Genomic DNA, 22,216 nt, shown 5'->3' with positions numbered 1-22,216 from the left:
CCCATAGACAACCCCATAGAGACAGCCCCATAGAGTCAGCCCTGCCCCATAGACAACCCCATAGAGACAGCCCCATCCCATAAAGACAGCCCCATAGAGACAGCCCCATCCCACAGAGACAGCCCAGCCTGGTTCACAGCGATGCACACTAATTTATTAGTATAGAGCAAGCGAATGGGGAAAGCAGCGGGGCTGTGTGGCTGTGTGTGTGCCTGTGGGAAGGAGCAAGGCTCACACCCCCTACATCAGCCGGCGCAGGTCCTCGAAGTTGAGCATGTTGTTGGCCACGTCGGACCAGGCCGCGTGGGTTGCCCCGTCCATCTCTGAGGCCAGGCGGTTGCTGCTCTCCAGGGTGTGGTTGGTGCCACCGATGACTTCGTGGCACTCAGGGCATGTACTCTTCTCCATTGCCCCCCCACACTCCCCAATTACATAGATGTGCCCATTTTTGCACTTGAACCAGTGGCCACGGGGACAGCCAATAGCACTGACAATCTGCACCCGCTCAGCTTCAGAAATCCCCAGCCCTGACATGGGCAAGCTAGCATTGATCTTCTTCAGGTGAGCCTTCACTGCAGCCTCATCCTCCTCTGTGAATTTCTTTGTCCCTTCCAGGATCTCACGTGCACTGTTAATCTCTGCTGCGATGTCTGCGGGCATCACCCTACTTGTTGCTTTGCACCTTGCCAAGAGGCTCAGCAAGTAAGTCAGCCTCTGGATCTCAGACTGCAGGTCAGTGAGCTCCTGTTCTGTAAAACTGATGCGCTGCTTATCCAACCACTTCTGCACTTCATCCAGCCTCTTTATCAGCCCCTTCTTTTCATTCTCATTGATTTTGTTCAGAGAATTAGTTAGGTCTGCTACACGTTTGTAGAAATTAAGCAGGTTCTCAATTAGTCCGATACTCTTTGTGGAGAGAGGAGAAGCTTTTAGTTTCTTTTCCAGCATGGCATACTTAGAGGATAGATCATGTCGCAGAAAAACATTCTGTGCCAGCGCAGCCTGCAGTCTCTTTCTGTTAGACTCAATTTCCTCTGCCGGGCCTTGGATTTTCTGTTTCACCCGTTCTATCTCCTCCACCTGCCTTTTCACACTGCTGCCATATCTCAGATTCTTCCTGATGGGTGTCTGACACAGAGGGCATACCTTCAGCTTGATACCTACAACATCATCATCTTCATCCATATAGTGGTCAAGGCCTTGCGACTCAAAGACATGGCCACAGTCTTCAAGCTGTACAAATCGAGCATCTGGGTCATCCTCAAAGCCAAAGAAGATCTGGGTGAGTTCCTCATGGTCACAAACAAGGCACTTCTTTGGGCAGGGCTCTCCACACAATCCAACACAAGGATGACCACAGGGCAGCATCTTAGCACAGGGAACATTGCAGCGAGGCCTGTTGCACGGCTCAGAGCAAAGCCTGGTACACTGGTAGTGCTGGCACTGCCACTCACATGGCTCTGCACAAGGAACACAGCTTTCCCAGCATTTCTTTTTGCACTTACTGTGAATACAGTAGTTCTGACATTCCTTCTGACAAGGAGGACATTCTGTAGTACAAGGCTCTTGACACTCGTGGGAACAGATCAAGACACGCTTGCATGGGCTGTCACATGCCTTATGAAATCTTCCTCCAAAGCAAGTATGACAGGAACCTGAACATACATGACCACATGCCAGTGTGACAGAACACTTACTCTCACATTTCACAATCTCCTCATGTACCATCCTAGTCATCCAGCAAGCAACTTTCTGCTCGTGGCCACATTTCAGTGTGGCTGTAACCTGTTGAGGACACTTCATTGTGCATTGCTGCCCACAGGAACGCATGCATGTGTGTCCACAGTTTAACTTCTTCTGGCAAGGTTCTAGGCACTCAAATTTCCATTCTGGAATATGGCATGGCACCATCTGTATGTGGCCACATTTAGAAATAGTTTTCTTTACCTTCACCATACATTTTCCACAGGGCTCATAACATGACTTTGGGCAGTGGTGCCCATCTTCACAAAGTACCTTTTGACAAGGCTTCAGGCATTGGTACTTTTTGTGCTCAGGGTCATACGGGTGACATGCCCTTGTGCAAGCATGTCCACAACTCAACCTAAACTCACAGGGACGAGTACAGCCTCCCTCTGGGACATTGCTGAAGTCTGCACCTGTAGATACCTTTGTCTTGGTTCCAGGGTGGTTTTGACAGCAAAGCTCCAATGACTGGCCAAGGTGACCGTTCTTCCCAAGGGTTTCAATGATCTTGTTCCAGAGAGGAACCTTGCCAAGCATTCTCATGTTTCCAATACAATAGAGGCCTTTCTTAGCTCTGGATAATGCCACACATATCCGATTAGGGATCTGCAAGAACCCAGGTCTCCCCTCTTTGTTGCTCCTCACCAATGACAGCAGAATAATATCATTCTCCTCTCCCTGGTACTTATCCACCACATGAACCTTCACACCTTCAAAGATGTTTGCTGGCATGAGCCTACGCAGACAGAAGAGCTGTCCACTGTAAGTAGTGAGAATGGTGATCTGAGAAGGTTCATAGCCCTGACACAAGAAATATTTGCACAGTTCCACTACAAAGTGGGCCTCATGTGGGTTCTGGTGGCTTTTCCCTTCCTGGATCTCTTGTTCAGGAACCTCATGTTCCACAAAGAAGACATTAGTTGAGACACCCTGAAACAAGAGGAAGGATTCAGAGAGAGAATTCTAGTTTCTGTCACCCCAGCCTGTTTCCATGCTCCTGATTATCCACTGACAGGAGGACTTTTAAGGAGTTGACTACAGTATGCATTTACTGTGTACTTCGGTGATTTCCTCATAGATTTTCATAGGTTATTAATCAAATTCCCATTTCAGCTTACTGGTAATATTTTAGTTGCCCTAATATGAAATCAGTTTCTGATGTTATTCCCTATCTTTCCTATCTTTACTGTACATTTCCAGGTTATACCAAAGAAAACGTGAAGTGTTAGTAACTTCTCAAAGCATACTCATGGTGTGAACAATGTCTTGTTTTGGCCCTGTAGGAGAAGGATACTAAGTTACCAGTGCACAGGACTGAGCACTTGCCTAAAACACACTTCCTCTGTTGCTGCAATAAAAACAAAGCAGCGAGAAAGATTTCTTCTTCAACAGAAAAAACTAGGAATGCTAGGACTCCAGTAGTCACTTACCATCTCATGGTGTGCAGAGTTGACTGCTCACCTGTACAAAAACTGTATTTGCCTTGAGTTAGCAGGGGCTTTTAATTTTTTACCTATTAACTGGAATTATTCTACCCATAAGAAATTACTGCTCTGCCTGCCAAAACCCAGAGACTGATTTTAACAGGAAAGAACAGCTTTTGTAGATCAAACACAGATCTCTGGTTGTCCAAGGTAAGATTACAGAGAGATGACTGTTAATAGTTCAAAGATGCAAGAAAAGCACCAACCTAGAGATACATGAAGCCCTGGTTAGGGCTTCCTCATTTGTATTTCCTCATTTCATTGAGGAAATTTAAATCAGAAAATAGGGAGTGAGTGTTAAGATGGAAGGTCAGTACCATTAAGGAAGAAGCAAAGACTGACACTTCTGACTGATACCCAAGGCAAGCATTCTAATAACTTAAATTCTGGCTGTTTATTATGCATGTTAGATAATAAATGATGACTTTGTACTTGTAAGCTGCATAGAACTTCTTTGCAATGTTGTGCATTGGTAGAATGCCCAAACGGAGAGACTAAGGAAAGAGTTCCAGTAATCCTGTCACCTATTTTATGTTGGAATTTCAATATTATCCTCTAAGTCTTTCATTTAAGATTTCTTCCTAGCTTTCAAACTCCTACAATTCATTTGTTCCCCCTTCCATTTTTTACTGTTCTTTTAAAGTCATTGGTATTGGATCTATTTCCACTGTCCATCATCACTAATGCCAGAAGAACTACAAATTACTTATTAAATTCTATATTGCACAATTCCTTGATTCAGGTATAAATTTCAATAAGTGAATTTGACCTAAGAATTCAAAATCCTTGAACACTGTAGTTTACAGAAACTCATTTAGTCAGTAACAGGAGACAAAAGCAAGCACCTGGATTGCTGAAAACTCACTTTTATATTCTCATATTCCAGGACAGAGGGATGGTTCTCCAGCTTCTGGTATATATGAGGACTGATAAGCTGGGCAATTTCAGGGCGCATGCGGTGCTGAAACACAGAACAGTTTTATCAGTCTTGAGAAAGGAGCATCATATTTCCCTGTCAATATTCTTTTGCTCCACTGTTCAGACAGTGCCTGAATACAAGACAAGGATGACTTTTCAATAAGAGATAAAAGGAAGCACTTCCCAATCCCTGCTCTCCCTCACCCCATTGCTGATACCACCAACAACTGCAGGAGTAAGAGTAGCAGAGCATCTTCAAGAAAATCTCTTGATAAGGTTGTTGCACAATAGTGCTGGTTTCAGTGCAAATTTAAGCACACTTATAGATAACAAAAGCCAGCACCTCACCCTAACTACTAAATGAGCTCTTTCAGGTACCTTTAACATGGGACTGCCAGTGGTAGAATTAACTTCCCCAGGCACCAAGATAAATGATTATAGCAATTTAGCAGGAAGTATCCTGAGAAGAATTGTGCTGTCTTACTCTGCAAAGTTGCGGAAGTTTCAGTTGCCACAATAAACTGTGTTCTTCACACAAAAACATGAGAACCACAGTGCTGTGGACAATATCACCAAATAACTGAAAATATTGTGGAACTCTGTATCAGTTTGACAGCTCCTACCACTCTTTTCAGAAGTTAGATAGAACATTCTTTTCTTTTAGGCTGCTCTTACAGTAGAAATATAAACTTAAATGTATTACAAACTTAACCTAAATACAAATGCCATGAAGTTTTTTATAGCTCTTTCTTACTTGGTACTTCAGACAGACAAAGGGGAAATCCACTTTGACCAGACGTTCAAAGAGAGAGACTTCAAGGTTGAAGTTCTTGGCCAGGTCATATACATTTGCACTAGGCTGCAACTGAAAGAGAAGGGATAGGAGGTCCATGTTTTGGCACTTTTCCTATGTCTAAGTAGGACTTTTAACTCTCATTTTTTTGTGACTGGTCTCCCAATGAAAGGCCAGAGATTGGATTCTTGCAGAAGTGCTAAACATCAAAGCTAGATACAGTCACAATCAAAGCACAATTAAAATTGTATCAGTTCAACTAAAACACCAGTCCCACAGGAGCTCTACTCTAAAACTACAGGAGACAGGACCTGTGGTATCTGTGGAAGCTGGGGAGCACCAAGCCTTGGCAATTTTCCCACACAGCGCTTGGTTAGACAATTCTTGATCATTAACCCAGCAGATAGAGATGTTAGCCATGAAAGTTACCTGCTGGTGATCTCCAATAAGGATGAGGTGCTGGCATTCTCTACTCAGAGTGGCAATGGTGTGAGCCTCAAGCACCTCTGCTGCCTCTTCTACAATGACAATCCGTGGCTCTATGTACTGCAAGATCCGTCGGTATTTTGCAGCACCTGAGTAAGGACAGAAGATAAACCTGAGGATATAACTGCATTCAAGCAGTAAGGCAAGACTTTTCACAGAGAGGAGTAGGCTCTGTCTCAGAAAAACTGGGGTTCTTCTCAAGATTCCCCATTTCAACACTTGGCTTTTTTAATTTTAAAAGAGCACATACCAGGGATGGTTTCCATATGATGAGTTAAGGAAGGCAGGTGGGGATTAGTCCTATGCCTGCCTTGGTCCTTTTTTCAATGCTCTCTTCAGACAGAAGAAACACTCAATACATTGGTCTACACATATAAATAAGCCTAAATTGTCTCTCCAAAGGGACATACTACAATGACCTTGACACTACCATCTCCTGAAGGTGCTGTGGGAATAGCAACACAGGTATTAGCTGTGCCTTACTAATGCACAAGTGATGCAGTTCCATTAGAAGAATGCTACTCGAGAGAGGGGGAGTGCAAAACAGCAGAAGCTGCTCATGCCACTAATTAACAACTCTCACAACAGCCCCATTTGGAAAGGGAGTCAAAGATTAAAAAGGCAGAGCCTGGCCCAGGCTGTGAAGCAACACATGATACTAATCTTTCAGCAAAAAGGTTCTTTAAACATGATTGTAAGCAATACAATCCTGGTTTGTTTCCCAACTGCTCTGCACCTGTAGTTGTCATCCCCACAACTCTGGCTCTACTGAGAATGCAGAGATCTTGCTCCAGCTTCAGTTCTTTCAGTTTTCTGGCTGCTTCCTCATACTGCTCTTCATGCTCCTGAATGTCCTCTCGCATAGAACCCTGGTAAGTCTGCAGCCAAAGCCTGGGAAGAAAGCACCATTATCACACACTGCAAGGAAAACAGGATGGTGATCCACAGGTTCTGAGTGGATTCAGTTCAAAACTTCTGCCATGCCTTTTGGGAAACAGATTATTACCATCTGTACTTAGTCCTGAACACTTACAAATGCAGGGCATGATATTGCTTCCCATGCAGTACAAGGAAGGTAAGAATGAGCGTGTTCAAACTAGGAACTGAACAGGTACAGACAGAAACATCATGGCTTGACACAGTTTGCACACTGGAATGATCTTAGGAAACACCTGCCTGACAAGCCCTGCACAATAGCTTTGTCACCTGTAAAGCCTCCAGCGGGAGTCCAGGTCAAGTTGCCACACATCCTGAACAGCATTGGCCTCTAACTCTGTCATTGTGTTCACTTTACGGAGCTCAACCTTCATCTTCTGCATAATTTTTCTCCTCTGGCCACGAGTTACCTGCAAAAAAAAAAAAAAAGCAGTTACAGCACAGAGATTTTTTTGTGTTAGTATCCCCATGCTTTTCCTTACACAGTCATGCTAATGCATGCAGTTACCTCCCACTGCTGTGGTCGAGTTGTTCCTTCTTCCTGGTCCAGCTTCATAGCCAACACGGAACGGGCTATTTCATGAACACTGTCATCTTCCTTCTCCCTCCTCCAATAGTCTGCTATCTTTTCATCCTCAATCACTCTCTCATCTTCAATCAGGTCGGCCATCTCTGGGATCACCAAAAGCTCCTCTTCTGCTTCATCTTCACTCTCCTCCTCTCCCTCCTGCTGACCACCTGTGAGTGTCACCAGTCACATGAAGTAGGCCACAGCCACTCTATCAGTGCAGCAGTCAGATCACTACATTGAAATGAGGGTTAATCTTCTTTTCATTCCCTCACAATATCACACATCATTCAGTGCCTGTTAAGTAGCAGTGTCTCTTTTCTGGCACACATACACTGCTTAGGTAAACACACTTGTAGAAAATGTGTGTGGGGTGGGTGTCTTTTTGGTGCTTGGTTTTTCTGTTTTGTTTGTTTTACCTGGATTTTCAGCCCATGTATTCTCTGCAGCATTCTGGGTGAAGGCAGATACACCAAGTCCCAGCCACTCCAGAATCAATGAGCGTTGTGAAAAAATGTAGTAAAACTCAGTGTCCTCCTAATATAGAGAAAGTCAAATCAGCCAGGGCTATTGCACTTCAGAGTCTAAGCATGATGCCAAAGCAGCACCTTACAGCAGTGGCAACTAGGACAAGTCCCCCCAAGACACCCCCTTTAAGAGGCTTTCCTTTGGGTACTTGCATTTTTATGCTGCTAAAGATCACTTAGAATCTCTGAAGTTTAAAGGAGCAAAATTCAAAGCCCCTGCTTGCCCTGCCTGTCTAGACTACTGTCATTTGGCACAGTTTGCTGTTCACTCCCTCACTTTCCCAGTAACCAAATGATGCTAAAAGATGTATGCTGGGGGAACCTCAGGCCCATTAGCAGAAAGGATGGTAAGCATGCACTGGCACTTCTTGACTCAGAAGAAAGGGACCTACCTGATTTGCCAGAGCCCTTCTCAGGCTGGCCCAGTGCTGGGGTGCCATGTGAGGTTTCAAATAGCGCTCATGCAGAACTCCGTAGGCCGTGCACTCCAACCGCTTCGCTCCTTCAAGGAGACCCTCCTCAGCCTCCCTCATCTCCCTTGTTATCTACTCATAACAAAGACAAGGGAGGCAGTGTCACACTCAGAGAAACTAAGTTCACTAACAGCAGGACAAAAAACTGACAGAAGAGGCCAAATTCAACGTAAAACGAGGTGAAAGGCCAGGTGTGGGGGAGGTTGATTGCCTCCTCCAATGCACAGCCAACCCAGTCCCAGCATCTCCCAGGAGGTCTGTACATACATATTCATAGTCTCTGAAGTGGTAGTCTGGGAAGTCAAATCTGTCGGTATGCTTCCTCAGCTCCTTCAAGGTGAATCTGTGCAGGGCAGCACTGCTACTCCTGCCCCCAAGACGCACTATCCCGTCTAATTCAAATGAGAGTATTCCTGTGAATAAAAAAGAAATATTAGAACTAAAGGGCCAAGCTCAGTTTTCAGCAGTAGGACAAGAGGCAGGAAAAATACCCTTTGATTGCAAATCCTACAGTGGTTTTCTCCAAGTAAAGTTTTTTTTAATCCATGTCAATGGAGCTAGAGTCACTAAAAAGAATCAAACCAAAATGCAGGTTATCATGCCATACAATGAGGGGAGTAAGAGTTATAGTATAGTTTCTAATTATAGATTCTAACAACAGGTTGACCAGAGAATTGGATGCACTATGGCTTGAAGTGTTCAAGGCCAGGCTGGATAGAGCTTGGAGCAACCTGGTCTAGTGGAAGGTATCCCTGTCCATGGTAGGTGGGTTGGAACTAGATGATCTTTAAGATCTTTCCAATCCAAACCATTCTATGATTATACCACCATCCTGCTTGCAGGTACTCTTACCTTCTAAGAACTGATCCAGTGCATGGTTGGTGTAGCAGACTATAAGGATGGGACGCCTCCGGTAAGTGCTTTGCCACACATGATCATTAGTCAAGAGAGTCTGAACAATCTTCAAACCCACATAAGTCTTTCCTGCAAGACAAGCTCAGAATCAGAAAAGGGTAATCCACCCTCTGTGAGGGCCTTGAAACATAGAAATTATCAAAACAGATACAAGATTTCTTTCCAGGCTGCCTATCTGGTCTGTACCAAGAGAACTGACCCTAGGGGTAACTAACTTACAAAATGTACACAAAGTATCATAACACTGACATTCCAGCCTGTAGCTGAGCAAGGCCACGCTCCGCAAGAATGTTATTTTTTGGATAATATACCAGAACTGGACACAGGGTTTTTTCTCCCAGTGCATCCCCCAGCCCACTCTAATTATGGCATCATAGATGACATTTGGCTGCACATGAAACATCCACATACTACTGAAATACAAGCATTGGTGCTTGTTAAATCCAGGTACCATTTAAAACAATTACAGTCCATCTTGTAATACTTTATTCACACAATGGTTCATGGCTGAATGTGCCCAAAGCCCTAACATGCTGTGAAGACAAGTAGGAGAGTGCTGCACAGCAAGAAGAACCAAGTTCTCAAAGGCCACTGTAAACTTCTCCACCCCAATATACAAGCACAGTCAACAGTGCAGTTGGTGTCTATTTGCATTGTAGGTGGGCAAAGATCAGATGTGGCTATTTGAGAATATTAACTGTCTCCACAGCTCACACTAAATGGGTGACTCAAGCATCAATTATGCATTGGACTAAAGCTTTGGAGACAGTACAGCTGGCTTTCTGTGAAGTTAACCTCCCTAGATGGGGAAATCAACAAGAACTTCTTAAATTACAGAGTCTTTACGCAAATATGTCTCACCAGTGCCAGGAGGTCCTTGGATGATAGCCAGCTCCTTGGTGAGTGCAAGATTCAATGCCTGCATCTGAGATTCATCTAATTTCAAAGCTTCCATTGAAAGCCATTGACTTGGATCTAGAATGTTGACACTTCTTAAGCTATCAGGGCACTTCTCTTTATATGAAGTCTTCACCAAGGGTGCAAGGTTGTAGGCAGTATCCCGTGTCAGGTATGCTGGCTCCTTGACCTGTGCATCACATTCCACAATGTACTTCTGGAACGGGATATCTTCTTCCCGCATTTTCTGCAACCCTTCTAGCACATGCCTATAGGCCTCAAAATAAGCAGTTGTCTCTACCATGAGGAAAGAGTCTGAGGGTTCAAACTGTCCCACCAGTGGCTGGCTGTCTGCATCAAAAGACAACTCCACAATCCCATTGACAAGTTCTGCAGCATTACGATTAGAAACGGTGGCAAAAAGGAATGTTTCAAAGTGATCTTGGGACATGCAGACAAGGGATCCATACAGCAATCGTTTAGAATTCTGCCATTGTACAAACCTCAGTGGTTTTGTGTCAAACTGGACCTTGTAAGCAATGCCAGTTGGGGTACAAGATGGGGCAATAATCCGTACATCAAAGTAGATCCTGATATCATCAAATTTTCTCTTTCTTAAATTTCTGTCCTGGAGGTTCTGCAAAACCTCCATGATACCTTCCCTTAAAGGCCTTACAAAGTCTTCTCTCAAAAGTCGGAAGTGGGTGTCAAGATAAATACTGGTGCTTTCATATTTTCCAGAAACAAAATTGGGACGTAGAAAGGGTTTCTCATTACCATGTATCTCATCATATGTTGGATAAATGCTCATGAAACGATAGCTTTCTGCTTGCCCATCTTGAGGCTGCATAAATGTACACTTATCAGCCCTCAGGGTGCCTTCGCGTCTCTTCTCCTGCAGATGCTGCATGAGCATCTGTACTTGATTGAGATTCTTCTCTGTCTCTTCTGTGATGTCCACACCAAAACCTCTCAGGGCATTGATGGATGCTGTCAAGACTGTCAAGACAAGGGAGACTTTCTGCACAGAGCTGGCTGGGAAAGTACTTATCAGGTGCTGAAGAAGTAAAATGATATTGCTGATATGCTCAGGGTACTCATGGCGTACAGCAGGAACTACTTCTGTTACCATGTCAGACACATACTGTGGCAGACAGACCTTGAGAAAGCTGGACTCCTTCACAACCCCAAGAATGTGCTGGACCCTCTGTCTATCCATTTGGGAGCTGCATGCTTTCCGAAGCACCTGGCAAATGAGCTGGACGAAATTGCGGTTCATGGTTGTTTGGGAAAGAAGTTCCTTCAACCCTGAACTGGAAGCAAGTGTGTTGACAACTTCTGAGGGGTCTTTCTCGAGGAGACTTTCAAGGAATTTAAAGCCAATCCTTCTGGTTTGCCGAGGCTGCTTACTGTGGTGGGCACCACCTGGGGTAGCATTCTGATAGAAATGAGGATTCTCCCGAGGTTGCATCCTCCATGTGCTACTTTCATTTTCCCACCTACTCCTCAGCCCTCTCCCTCTAGCTCCTCCCTGAGCTTGTCCACCTTGATACCTCCTTCCCCTGCCTCCATTTTCTTGCTCATTCTGGGGTCCTCTGGTCCTCTCATGGGCTTGTCCAAGCTGACACCTTCCCCCTCTAAATGCATTTTCTTGCTCATTCCAGGGTCCTCTGCCCCTCTCATGTGTTTTTCCACCTTGATACCTTATTCTCCTTCCTTCATTCTCCTGTTTCATCCAGAATCCTGTGGCTTCACTGTTGTGCTGTCCACCTTGGATTCTTGGTTTATTCTTACTTGATTGAGGAATCTTTGAAATCCAACCACCAAACCCCTCTTCTCTTTGCCCATGTGGAAGGGTATAATTACTGTCTTGGAGGTCTTCCCCTAACTTAGGTGCCTGGTCTGGTACATCATTTGTTCTGTTTCTGCCTCTTCCTGTAAAGCCAGTGTCCAAACGAAGCACACGTCCTTTAAAAAAGCAGGAAAAATGACACCCATTAATTATAAATCAACCAAATTAACATGCCTCCCAACAGAGACAAATGAGTATATTGACCTGACAGTCAGCATATTTTGAACATTTGACATCAAATTAAAAAATTATTACATTTGCACATAGATTTTCAAATTAGTGTCTCATTTGTACCCTTCTATCCAACTGCTAAAGAGAGCGCTGTGCTTAGAGTTCACTTGAGCTGTGAAGACACCAAAAAAGAAAACCTCTTTCCACAGAACTGAAAGCAGAAGTAAGAAGGTGAAAGCTTAAGCTTTCTGCACAGGACAGCATTTCCTCGGGAGTTAATCATCAGTGAAATAATGATAGAGGACGCCACAGCTGACTTGAACTGTACATGGAGTGTAGGTTGGAGCACACACAAAACATGGAGTGTTTGCTGAAGTCCAGCCTTTCGGAGTCCCAGGAAGCGCAGCCCACACGGCCTTTGTCAGACTCCCCATAGAACGTTTAGGGAAAAATTGACTGCTAGCAGGAACAAATAGCAAGAGCCTGCTGCAACACATCGCCTCATCATGGCCCCAAAGAGACTCCAAGGGCAAATAAGGAAGTGTTGAAACTCAGCCCTGAGAGAAAATTCCGCTGTACACAGGTAGGGGAGTAGCGGATCCCCCTGTACCAGCACCACACCCAGCCCTCCTGCCCTGTATTCCCCTGGGGACCCTCACCTCTCGCTCCACCTCGGGATTGTCGGGCGTGGGGCTCCTGCCCAGGATCCTCCATCGCCCGGCCGGGGACTGCTCCGGCTCTGTTCCAGCTCTCCCGGGCGAGGGCAGCGCTGGGCGCTGGGGACCGTGGCTCTCCTGCGGCCGAACACGGGCGATGCTGAGCCGCGTCTGCCCCGACACCCAGCAGCGCTTCCCTTTCCAATTCCCCCCAAAGTTTCGCTTTCCAGTTCCCCGCAAGTCCCGCCCGGTGGGCAGAGCCCCCGCCTCTGTCAGCGGCGGGCAGCGCCCCCCAAACGGAGCTTCTCCTTCTCTCTCCGGCTCCCGCGGCAAGGGGAAGCGAAGAGAAGGGGAAGCGAAGCAGAGGGGAAGCGCAAAGGATGGGAAAACACCGCACAGCCACCTGTCCGGCCCCGACAGGGCTGCTTTCGGTTTCCTTTCCCGGCACTGCGGGGCGGAGGCAGCCGCGGCTCTGCCCACCCGGCCTAGCCCGGCCCCCGGCCCGGCCCAGCGCACGCGTGTCCCGCGGGGTTCCGGCTCTCAGCCATGGCCACGCTGGAGAGCCTGGGCCTGGTGGGCACCATCGCCGAGGGGGACGTGGTGCCCGTGGACTCCGAATCCGGCGACTCCGAGGATGAGGAGGTGGGGCCGGGCGGGCGGGGAGGCGCGGGCCGGGCCGGTGCGGCGGGGCCCGGCCGCGGCCCGTGCTCACGGCTGTATCCGCAGGAGCTGCCCCGGGCGCCGGGCCCCAGGCGGCGGGGAGCCTCCCGCGGCGACTTCAGCGCCGACTTCGTGTTCGGGGAGGCGGAGGCCGGCGGGGAGGATGCCTGGACGGCGGCGCTGCGGCAGCTCCGCGGCAAGGTGAGGCCTGAGGCCGGGATGGAGCTGCGGTGCCAGAGGCCACAGCGACCACTGCTCCCCCAGGCTCCTCTCACAGCCCTGCTGTTGTGATTTTCTGCCTAGAAAGCAGCAACGACGCTGGATGAGAAGATAGAGAAAGTGAGACAGAAAAGGAAGCTGCAGGTCAGGGTCTTTCTCATTGCTGAAAAGACTGGTATGTGTTTGGCCATCCCCTGAGCCACGGTGCCCTGGCTGCAGCTCATCACTTCGGCTCGGTTTGCTGCCACATGTGATGTGCTGCTGAATGGATGGTTTTGCAGAATTATTAGTGATCAAAGTTATGCAAAACCGTGGATTTGTGAATGGGGTCATGATAACAAACACAGACTCACAAAGGATTGAATTTTTTTTTTCATCCTTTCTTTTTAAAACATTTTCGTAGAATTTTATTTTCTTTTTTTAGGAAAGGGAAGCTAAACAAGCCAAAGTAAAGGTTGAGGATGCAGAGGCTGAAGATGATCAAAACAAAAAGGAGCATGAGGATTGCAGTAGGGATGAAGAAGATGTGGAGTCTGAATATTCACTAGATGATGAAAGTATCTTCACAACAGCAGGTATCAGCAGTACACACTGAGATGGCCAAGAATCTGACACAGACTTGGCTCACTGGAGAAAAGTCTGAAGTGAAGCCTTGCTGGAAGTGGGCAAGGAGCACCTTTTATATTTTGTTTGCCTTCTGCAACATTCCTTCTGATTTTAATCAAGTTTATTTTGAATGGTAGCCATAATTGAACTCATCCCTGAACAAGGATGTTTACTGGGCAATTTTAGTCCGTTACATGCCTCTACTTGTTTCTGAGGCTTCTCCCTCAATATCTGAATTGAGAGCAAAAAGTATGAGTTTACAAGGTGAAGATAGTTCATCTTGTTATGGGTTTAGCTGTGCTTCCTAATTCCTGTCACATTTCTCCTTCTCTGCAGATAAGGTCAAAGTGAAGGAAAAGAAGAGATCAAAAAAGGGAGAAGTGGTAAGTGTTAAAATCATGTCAAATTCCTCCAGTATTTCTTATGAGGAATTTGCTTTGGTTAACAAATCGTAGCTCAGAAACCAGCCCAGAGCCCTTTGATAACATGTTACAAGGCTGCATGTGTTGTTCCAGTTTTGCTGTTGTTCCTGTTTCTAGGAAGCAGAGAGCTTTTTTGAGGATGCCTCTCAATACGATGATAACTTGTCATTCCAGGACATGAATCTTTCACGACCTTTGCTGAAGGTATTTACCTAGCTGATTTATTACATGTTACTCTGAAGAATGTTGTACAGCCTCCCTGCCACCAATTAGAGCTGTGAAATTTTTCATTTGCAACCTCTCTGACAAGGAAATAATTTGGGAGATAGCGTGATAGTTTTTAGAAGCTGTTATTACACATTAATATAACTATTCTTTGATTGTGTCAATCAAAGATTGAATGTGTTAACACTGTCTTGAGCAAGACTTGTCACAGCATGGTTGGAAAGGACTTTGGAGGTCATTTTATCCAACCCCTGCTCAAAGAAGGGCAACATAGAGTTCCTGCCTAGGAGTGCATCCAGATGGCTTTGAGTATCTCCAGGGCTGGAGACTGCAACCTCTGTGGGCCTCTTGTGCTGCTACTTGGTCACCCTTGAGGTGACAAAGTGATTCTTGGTGTTTAGAGGGAACTAAACACATACATCACCATGTTTCCATTTGTGCCCATTGCATCTGTCTCTGGGCACCACTGAAAAGAGCCTGGCTCCATCCACTTTCCACCCTCCCATCAGGTATTTATTGACATTGCCAGATTTCCCCCTGAGCCTTCTCCAGGCTCAGCAGTCCCAGCTCTGTCAGCATTCCCCAGAGGTGAGGTGCTCCCAAACCCTTCATAATCTTCGTAGCCCATTGCTTGTCTCTCTGCAGTATGTCTGTGTGTCTTGTGGTGATGAGCCCAGCTCTGGGCACAGCACTCCAGGTGTGGCCATACCAGAGACAAAGTTTAATTGCTCTCACTCCTTTCTAGGCAATCACAGCTCTTGGCTTCAAGCAACCAACCCCGATTCAGAAGGCTTGTATCCCAGTGGGTCTTCTGGGAAAGGATATTTGTGCTTGTGCTGCCACTGGGACAGGTAGGGGTTGAGCAGGGCACTAGAAACAGAGAATCAGCTATTCACAATAATTGGTAACCCTTAATATTTTTTTTTCAGGTAAAACAGCTGCCTTCATCTTGCCTGTCCTTGAGCGCCTGATTTACAAACCTCGTCAGGCTCCCATAACACGTGTACTGGTTCTGGTGCCAACGCGAGAGCTGGGTATTCAGGTGCACTCTGTCACAAAACAGCTGGCACAGTTCAGCAGTGTCACAACTTGCCTGGCAGTAGGTGAGTGTTCAGTCATTTATGTGAACTGTACAGCTCATTGTAAACCACTATACAGAACTGGGAATTCTGTGTGTAAAACCGGAGGCTGTGTGGTTATTATGCTTCTAGTAGATACATTGCGGTTTAAAATCTTGCTTTTCAAGGTTGTGCTGTATTTGTTTACCTGTTTCTGAGAAAGAAAATATTTCTGGCTTTGGATGTGATTTTGTCTGAGGTGTTTCCCATTCCTCAGCCATTTTGCATCCCTGTACTCTGCTGCAGTGTGCTCAGGGGGTCAGCAGTCTGTATTCCCTGTCTTTCAGGTGGCCTGGATGTGAAGACTCAGGAAGCTGCTTTGCGCTCAGGGCCAGACATTCTTATTGCCACTCCTGGGCGACTGATAGATCATCTCCACAACTGCCCTTCTTTCCACCTGAGCAGCGTTGAGGTGCTGATTTTGGATGAAGCAGACAGGTAGGATAAGCAGGACAGCAATGAAAAACATGGCAGTTTTCTGCTTTCCTTTCTCCAGGCTATCAGGCTGTCATTGTTGTCCTGCCTTACGTATGTTTCTTGGCCAGGCCCAGGTGAAGCTGCCTTACCTTGCTCTTTTTCTCCTGTGTAGGATGCTGGATGAATACTTTGAAGAACAGATGAAGGAAATAATCAGGTTGTGTTCCCATCACCGTCAGACAATGCTTTTCTCTGCCACAATGACTGAGGAGGTAAGACAAGCTGCTGAGAAACATACCCCGTCAGGAAGTTGAATGAGAATTTGTCAGGTCTTTTACCAGAAATCATGTGGACTTTTTTTTCTTAACCTGTTTTTGTAGGTGAAAGATTTGGCTTCCGTTTCCCTGAAAAATCCCGTCCGAATTTTCGTGAACAGCAACACAGATGTTGCGCCTTTCCTGCGGCAGGAATTTATCCGCATCAGACCCAACCGGGAGGGGGACCGGGAGGCCATTGTAACAGGTTAGTGATGAGCCAAGGCAGGCTGGAATCAGTCAGTGACTGTGGAGCAGCCTTCTGAGAGGACTTTCTTTTAGCTCTGCTGACACGAACGTTCCAGGACCACGTGATGCTTTTCACCCAGACCAAGAAGCAAGCTCACCGCATGCACATCCTGCTGGGACTGATGGGCCTGCGGGTTGGGGAGCTTCATGGGAACCTCTCTCAGACACAGCGGCTGGAGTCACTCAGGTATTAGCAGGCTTAGTTAGCAAGCCTAAGCTAAAAAGAAGTTTCAAGTTGGAAGTTTTAGGGTGGAAGTAGATGGCTACATTAATTGCTAATGCATTTGCTTTCTCTGCTCAGGCGCTTTAAGGATGAGCAGATTGATATCCTGGTAGCTACAGATGTGGCTGCACGTGGACTTGATATTGAAGGTGTTAAAACAGTGAGTATTTGAAATGCTGAGCTTTTTAATCAGGCATTTCATGTTGATTCTCTGCTAACACTGTTCCTGTTACAGGTAATCAATTTCACCATGCCCAACACCATTAAACACTATGTGCACCGTGTGGGTCGGACAGCCAGGGCAGGCAAGGCTGGTCGTTCCGTTTCACTGGTGGGTGAGGAAGAGCGCAAGATGCTGAAGGAGATTGTCAAGACTGCTAAAACACCAGTGAAAGCCAGAATCCTTCCCCAGGGTATGTGGTACTTTTACTGAGGTAAAAAGCTGGAGGGAGTACACAGGGAATATCATGGTACACAGGGACACTGAAGGAAATGCTGAAAAACAAGATGGACTTCATATGAGCTGCCTCTGGTGCTCATATGGTATTGTTTTCAGATGTCATATTGAAATTTCGGGAGAAGATTGAGAATCTAGAGAAAGATATCTATGCAGTTCTCTGCTTGGAGCGTGAGGAGCGTGAGATGCAGCAGTCAGAGGCTCAGGTAAGCAATTTTTTTAGTATCTGGTGTGATACAGTCCATTATGAGGTTACCCTAAGTGCACTTAACTTGCCTATTTTAGAAAGGGAAGACAGGAGTAATTTTTAGCTACCATAAGCTCACATCTTGCCTGAATTATCACAGATCAACAAGGCAAAGAAGCAGCTGGAGACAGGAAAAAAAGAGACTGGGAGTGAGAGTTTGGAGCGGAGCTGGTTCCAGACCCGTGAGGAGAGGAAGAAAGAGAAGTGTGAGTCATGACACTGTGACCTTTTTAAATTCTATAGCCACAGCTGGACTCTGCTCTGTGCTTTAAGAGGTTTTTATTTTGTTTTTCTTTCTCTTTCCAGTGGCTAAAGCCCTGCAGGAATTTGACCTAGCATTACGAGGGAAAAAGAAAAGGAAGAAATTTGTACAGGACACACAGAAAAAAGGCCAAATGACAGTGAGTTTATTTGTTGACAAGTGGGAATCTGGCCTGACTATCAGTTTTCCCTTAGCTTCACTTCACCAAAACTTGTGTTTTAACACCTTTCAGCCAGAGGAAAGGTCGCAGTTTGAGATCTTGAAATCTCAAATGTATGCTGAGCGGCTGGCAAAGAGGAATCGCCGAGCAAAGAGAGCCAGAGCCTTGCCAGAAGAAGAACCAGCAGCAGCACCAGCAGGTAGAGACTTTTGTGTTACAGCTAGCTTCTTTATGTCACTTACTTTGCTAGAAATAGGCAAATTAATCTAGTTTGTACAGAGAGAGGCACTGATCTTTGAAGGAATGGCCCCAAGTGCTGGCCCAGGGTCTATGTTTGCAGTCATTTGCCTCCTGCGTAGGCTAATTGTTGTGTTCAAGAGTACTGTGATGATGCAGTGTTCTGATTGTTATTTGTTAGGTCCCAAGAAAAAGAAAAAAGTGTCTGTGTTTGATGAAGAGCTGACCAACACGAGCAGGAAGGCACTGAAGCAGTACCGTGCCGGGTAAGGTCTTAGCAGGTCTACATTAGTGCAGCTGCGGTAGATAGAATTTGTTTGCATCTCTGTACTTCCTCAGGGATATTGTGATATTGGGGAAGAGGTTCTGAAATTGGGGCAGGGTTCTTTTGAGAAGTACCTGTCCTGCTGATATAATTCTGTGACATGGCTGACCTCTCCTCCCTCCCGTCTCTAAAGCCCATCATTTGAAGATCGAAAACGCTTGGGTATCGCCCAGCGCAGGAAAGGAGGGAACTTCAAATCCAAGTCCAGGTATAGTTCCCTTTACTTTCTTGTTCAAGTCTGGGGGCTTTTTCCCTGCTTTCTTCTTGTGCTTGTTTAAAGACCTTGCTAAAAGATATGTTGGTTCTGAAGTACCCTCTTATTGCAGGTCTGATGCTGGGGGTAATCAAGGATAGTGCCTTTAATAACACATTCCTAGGCTTCTACTTGGGAGACCATTTTACCTAGAATAATGCTCAGTGCTGCTCCTCATCTGTCATTGAGAGTTGGGCTGATGGAGTAATACAATTTCTGTTATCTTCTCTTGCAGGTATAAGAGAAAGTGAAGTAAGAACTGTTACCAAATGGGTAATTTCAGACACACTGTACAGGTCCTCGATTTTGTAATACTGCAAGGAGACAACCTCAGTAAAATTGAAGTTTTTCTTCAAGTTGTGGAATAGCTCTGGGATGGTTGTCAATTACCTAGCTGAAGAATGTGAAAACATCTGTAGCAACCCATGAAATAAAGGATTATTTTTCTTGTAAGATGTTGACTGTTTTATGGATGGCTAGAAGAGCTGGAATACGCTACATCTTTCTAGTTTGTGTATGCAATAACTTAAGGCAAAAACTGAACAATGGTTTGCTCATGTACTTCTGTGATCTCAAATAACTAAGAGCTGAAAAAAAATTCTTGTGGTTTAGAACCCATTTCTATAATAGGAAAAGAAGTTTTCAAACTACCTGTCACAAATATGGTTTAATTTTTTACCATCTCCACTCTCCCAATATGTTGTTTTTCCATCAGCCATGTTACACTTCATTGCTATGCTTTGATTCCTATAAGGAACACACAACAACTGTTAATTTCTGTCTTTACAAATTAAGCTTTTTTCCTTCAAGCTTGCTCTTCTGGGATGACCAGTGTAGACCAGTAAAAAGTAATGGCTGCACTCTTGACACAAAGAGACCAGCACAACAGTGACTCCTAGTACTAGGTTTTCCAGCTTTATTAAAAAGGTCAAACATTACCAGCAGTAGATATAAAATATACATAGCAGAGGTCTGACAGGTGGTACTGCTCAGTGTATCCCCTTCTTGGTCTTCTCCCATTTCAGAGGTACATCACAGAACTTTCACGGCCTTGGGGGACGCATGCCAGGTGGAGGGGGTCCTGGAAATAAAGGAAAGAGTTGAAGAGAAAAGAAGCAGCAACACTAAACCAAAAAAAAAAAACCACAATTCCCCATGCTCAAAGTAGCCATTGGACCCCTTTTGGCACCAAAGCACTTTGACAACTAGCAGAGCTAGGGAGACACTGGAATGCATCCCCCTTCAAACATTTTATTACAGCTTCTCAGAGCCCCATGGCAGTTGGGATAGACTGTGCTCACCTCTCATTCCTGGGGGTGGTGGTCTCATGCCTGGGGGGGGCATTCCCATGGGAGCCCCTCGGCCAGGTGGCATTCCCATGGGGGGGCCCATTGGTGGCCTCATGCCTGGAGGAGGCCCCATCATTCCTTAAGCCAGAGAAAAAACAAGCATGTCAATCCAGCTGAATATTCAAGGCACTGGCTGGGTATCATGATACCTCCCACAATACCAGATTTTCATCAGAAAAATCTTATTACCAATTTTGCAACAAAACATGAGCTCTACAGAGTAATTCCTACCTGGAGGTGGGGCTCCTCTGCTCATGGGTGGGGGAGGACCCCCACGCCCTGGTGTGTACTGAGTTGGGGCTCCTGCGATGCTGGCAGTGGCTGCTGCAGCAGCAGCTGCAACTGTTCCACGACCCTGGGGTGTCATCACCTGTAGACAAAACAAATAGGCTCAGAAAAAATAGCACCTGCTTTATCATAATAACAAAAAAGTAACATTGAAATTGCCCTTCAGAAATCACACCAGTCTTCTCTTAACTGTCTAAATAACACTACAACCTGTAGTAAGATTCAATGGATACCACCTGAATTATGTGTGAAAAGCTACACTTTTCAACCCTTTTCTGTCATACAGGACAATACCTAGGAATATCTCGTACCAAAAAAAGCCTCACTAGGCTGAAACTTTGTGCTAACAGAAACTAAGATTATAGTTCTTCCATTACACCAGTTTCTTGCATCACACTGGTACTTTTATTTTTTATTTAAAAAATAAAAGCCACATGGGTCATAGTATCTCACCTGTTGGGATGGTCCTCCCACTCCTCTGACAGGGCCAGCTAATCCTGCTGGAGCTTGTGGCATGGGAGTACCAGCTGGAACTCCCCTCCCTGCTGCTCTCCCAACACCAGGTCCTCCAGCAGCTCCAGCGAGGGGCACCCGGGCAATTCCAGTCTGAAAACACAGCCCCCAAAGAGAAAGATTTATCAGAAGTCCGCAGAGCCTACAGGTGCCCACAGCCTTCCTTTGTCCAATGAAATGTCCCAGCCCACAAGGAAATTAGAGTTTCCTGCAGAGCAGTTTGTTCTACTTAGTCACAACAGCACCGGTAAGATCTGTAAGTCTACAACAATACAATAGCAGCGTTCCCCTGCAAAGAAGTAAATTCATCAGGTTTCTCTTTTCTTTAACTTTGTGCTCATTCTTACATCTTTCGGAGGTGGTCCCTCAACCGTCATGGACACCAGGTTTTCCCCTCGCAGCAACACAAGACCAAGGACTCGTTTCTCTTCCCGCTCTGGCTGTTTTGAATTTTTAGGTCTGGGGAGAAAAAAAATTTGCAAAACAGAAGGAAAAACAGAATGAATGAATGTTCCTCTTTAAGCCTGCAACAGAATATATGACTAGGCTGCTTCTCCAGAGATGAGCACATTTTTATATGCCTCAAACTAAATCTAAACTACTACAAATGGCATCACATATGTTGGTTATTAGGAAAGAACTGAAACAAAGGGTCCCATAAGCTTTGGCACGTTGGGGATTTGACAAATAAGACTAAACCCATGAGTGTTTTTGCGGGATCCGGCAGCACTCGCTGCCCCAGCGCTGTCCCGGTTCTCGCCCCGAGGCCCCCCCGATGAGGAGCCGGGCTTGGGGCACCCCCACCGCTCACTTGATCTTGCGGAACTCGTCGCAGTCGCAGAGGATGAGATTCATGTGCTTATCGAAGGCTTTGAACGTGCCGATGAAGACGCGCCCGTCCTGCAGGATGCACCGCATGCGGTAGTCGATGTGCTGCAGCATCTTGCTGCTCTTCCCCACCGTCTGCAAGAGAGCGCCGCGTTACCCGCGGCCCGGCCCGGCCCGGCCCGGAGCGGAGCGGAGCTCGCTGCACCGCTGCACCGGCGGCCCCCCGCCCCGCGGGCCCGCCCGGCTCACCATGGTTGCGGCTTTCCGTGCTCCCCCCGCCGGTGCTGCTGCTGCTGCTGCTCCTGCCGCTCCCGCTGCGCTCCCTCGCTCCGCGCTCCCCGCCCGCCCCGGCGGAAGCTCCTACGCGCGGCCGCCGCGACTTCCGCCCGCGCTCGCGGGCCCCGCCCGTTCCGGCGCTTCCC

The 22,216-nt window shown here is 46.4% G+C and overlaps 3 protein-coding genes across 3 annotated transcripts; 1 reads left to right on the top strand and 2 right to left on the bottom strand.

The window, feature by feature from the left end:
* Nucleotides 1-240: 240 nt before the first annotated feature.
* ZNFX1 (zinc finger NFX1-type containing 1) lies at nucleotides 241-11,481 on the bottom strand. Its single transcript, XM_030963358.1, has 12 exons — nucleotides 9,708-11,481; nucleotides 8,784-8,915; nucleotides 8,199-8,344; nucleotides 7,851-8,003; nucleotides 7,351-7,465; nucleotides 6,872-7,101; nucleotides 6,634-6,773; nucleotides 6,164-6,318; nucleotides 5,371-5,516; nucleotides 4,903-5,013; nucleotides 4,096-4,191; nucleotides 241-2,676 (listed from the first exon to the last, which is right to left on the bottom strand). Exons 1-12 carry the CDS (start codon nucleotides 11,476-11,478, stop codon nucleotides 241-243), a joined length of 5,631 nt encoding a protein of 1,876 aa, XP_030819218.1. The 5' UTR covers nucleotides 11,479-11,481.
* Nucleotides 11,482-12,922: 1,441 nt separating this feature from the next.
* On the top strand, nucleotides 12,923-19,238 carry DDX27 (DEAD-box helicase 27). The gene is made up of 21 exons (XM_030963260.1): nucleotides 12,923-13,064; nucleotides 13,149-13,283; nucleotides 13,386-13,445; nucleotides 13,726-13,876; nucleotides 14,244-14,290; nucleotides 14,447-14,533; nucleotides 15,300-15,405; nucleotides 15,484-15,657; nucleotides 15,960-16,110; nucleotides 16,262-16,361; nucleotides 16,470-16,611; nucleotides 16,686-16,839; nucleotides 16,954-17,035; nucleotides 17,111-17,288; nucleotides 17,432-17,538; nucleotides 17,680-17,785; nucleotides 17,886-17,980; nucleotides 18,074-18,200; nucleotides 18,420-18,504; nucleotides 18,697-18,771; nucleotides 19,052-19,238. The coding sequence occupies exons 1-21, from the start codon at nucleotides 12,969-12,971 to the stop codon at nucleotides 19,065-19,067; spliced, it is 2,274 nt and encodes a 757-aa protein (XP_030819120.1). The 5' UTR covers nucleotides 12,923-12,968; the 3' UTR covers nucleotides 19,068-19,238.
* Nucleotides 19,239-19,709: 471 nt separating this feature from the next.
* On the bottom strand, nucleotides 19,710-22,185 carry SNRPB (small nuclear ribonucleoprotein polypeptides B and B1). Its single transcript, XM_030963066.1, has 7 exons — nucleotides 22,044-22,185; nucleotides 21,778-21,929; nucleotides 21,314-21,425; nucleotides 20,907-21,059; nucleotides 20,397-20,535; nucleotides 20,118-20,243; nucleotides 19,710-19,897 (listed from the first exon to the last, which is right to left on the bottom strand). Exons 1-7 carry the CDS (start codon nucleotides 22,044-22,046, stop codon nucleotides 19,860-19,862), a joined length of 723 nt encoding a protein of 240 aa, XP_030818926.1. The 5' UTR covers nucleotides 22,047-22,185; the 3' UTR covers nucleotides 19,710-19,859.
* Between the last annotated feature and the right edge of the window lie 31 nt (nucleotides 22,186-22,216).

Source organism: Camarhynchus parvulus, chromosome 20, assembly GCF_901933205.1.
Source record: "Camarhynchus parvulus chromosome 20, STF_HiC, whole genome shotgun sequence".
In the NCBI taxonomy this organism is placed as follows: Eukaryota; Metazoa; Chordata; class Aves; order Passeriformes; family Thraupidae; genus Camarhynchus; species Camarhynchus parvulus.
This window is presented reverse-complemented; position numbering and strand designations above follow the sequence as displayed.

Bases quoted from the DNA above. Each gene is read 5' to 3' on its own strand.
- ZNFX1 (XM_030963358.1), bottom strand. From the start codon at position 11,478: ATGAAACAGGAGAATGAAGGAAGGAGAATAAGGTATCAAGGTGGAAAA. The intron at 7,466-7,850 runs GTAGGTCCCTTT...CTATATTAGGAG, and splicing joins GAAGGGCTCTGGCAAATCAG to GACACTGAGTTTTACTACAT. The intron at 4,192-4,902 runs GTAAGAAAGAGC...TCTGTGTTTCAG, and splicing joins TTGTCTGTCTGAAGTACCAA to CACCGCATGCGCCCTGAAAT.
- DDX27 (XM_030963260.1), top strand. From the start codon at position 12,969: ATGGCCACGCTGGAGAGCCTGGGCCTGGTGGGCACCATCGCCGAGGGG. The intron at 14,534-15,299 runs GTATTTACCTAG...ACTCCTTTCTAG, and splicing joins TTTCACGACCTTTGCTGAAG to GCAATCACAGCTCTTGGCTT. The intron at 16,111-16,261 runs GTAGGATAAGCA...TCTCCTGTGTAG, and splicing joins ATTTTGGATGAAGCAGACAG to GATGCTGGATGAATACTTTG.
- SNRPB (XM_030963066.1), bottom strand. The intron at 21,060-21,313 runs GTAAGAATGAGC...CTGTGTTTTCAG, and splicing joins AGGGACCACCTCCGAAAGAT to ACTGGAATTGCCCGGGTGCC. The intron at 19,898-20,117 runs GTGAGCACAGTC...CTTTATTTCCAG, and splicing joins ACCACCCCCAGGAATGAGAG to GACCCCCTCCACCTGGCATG.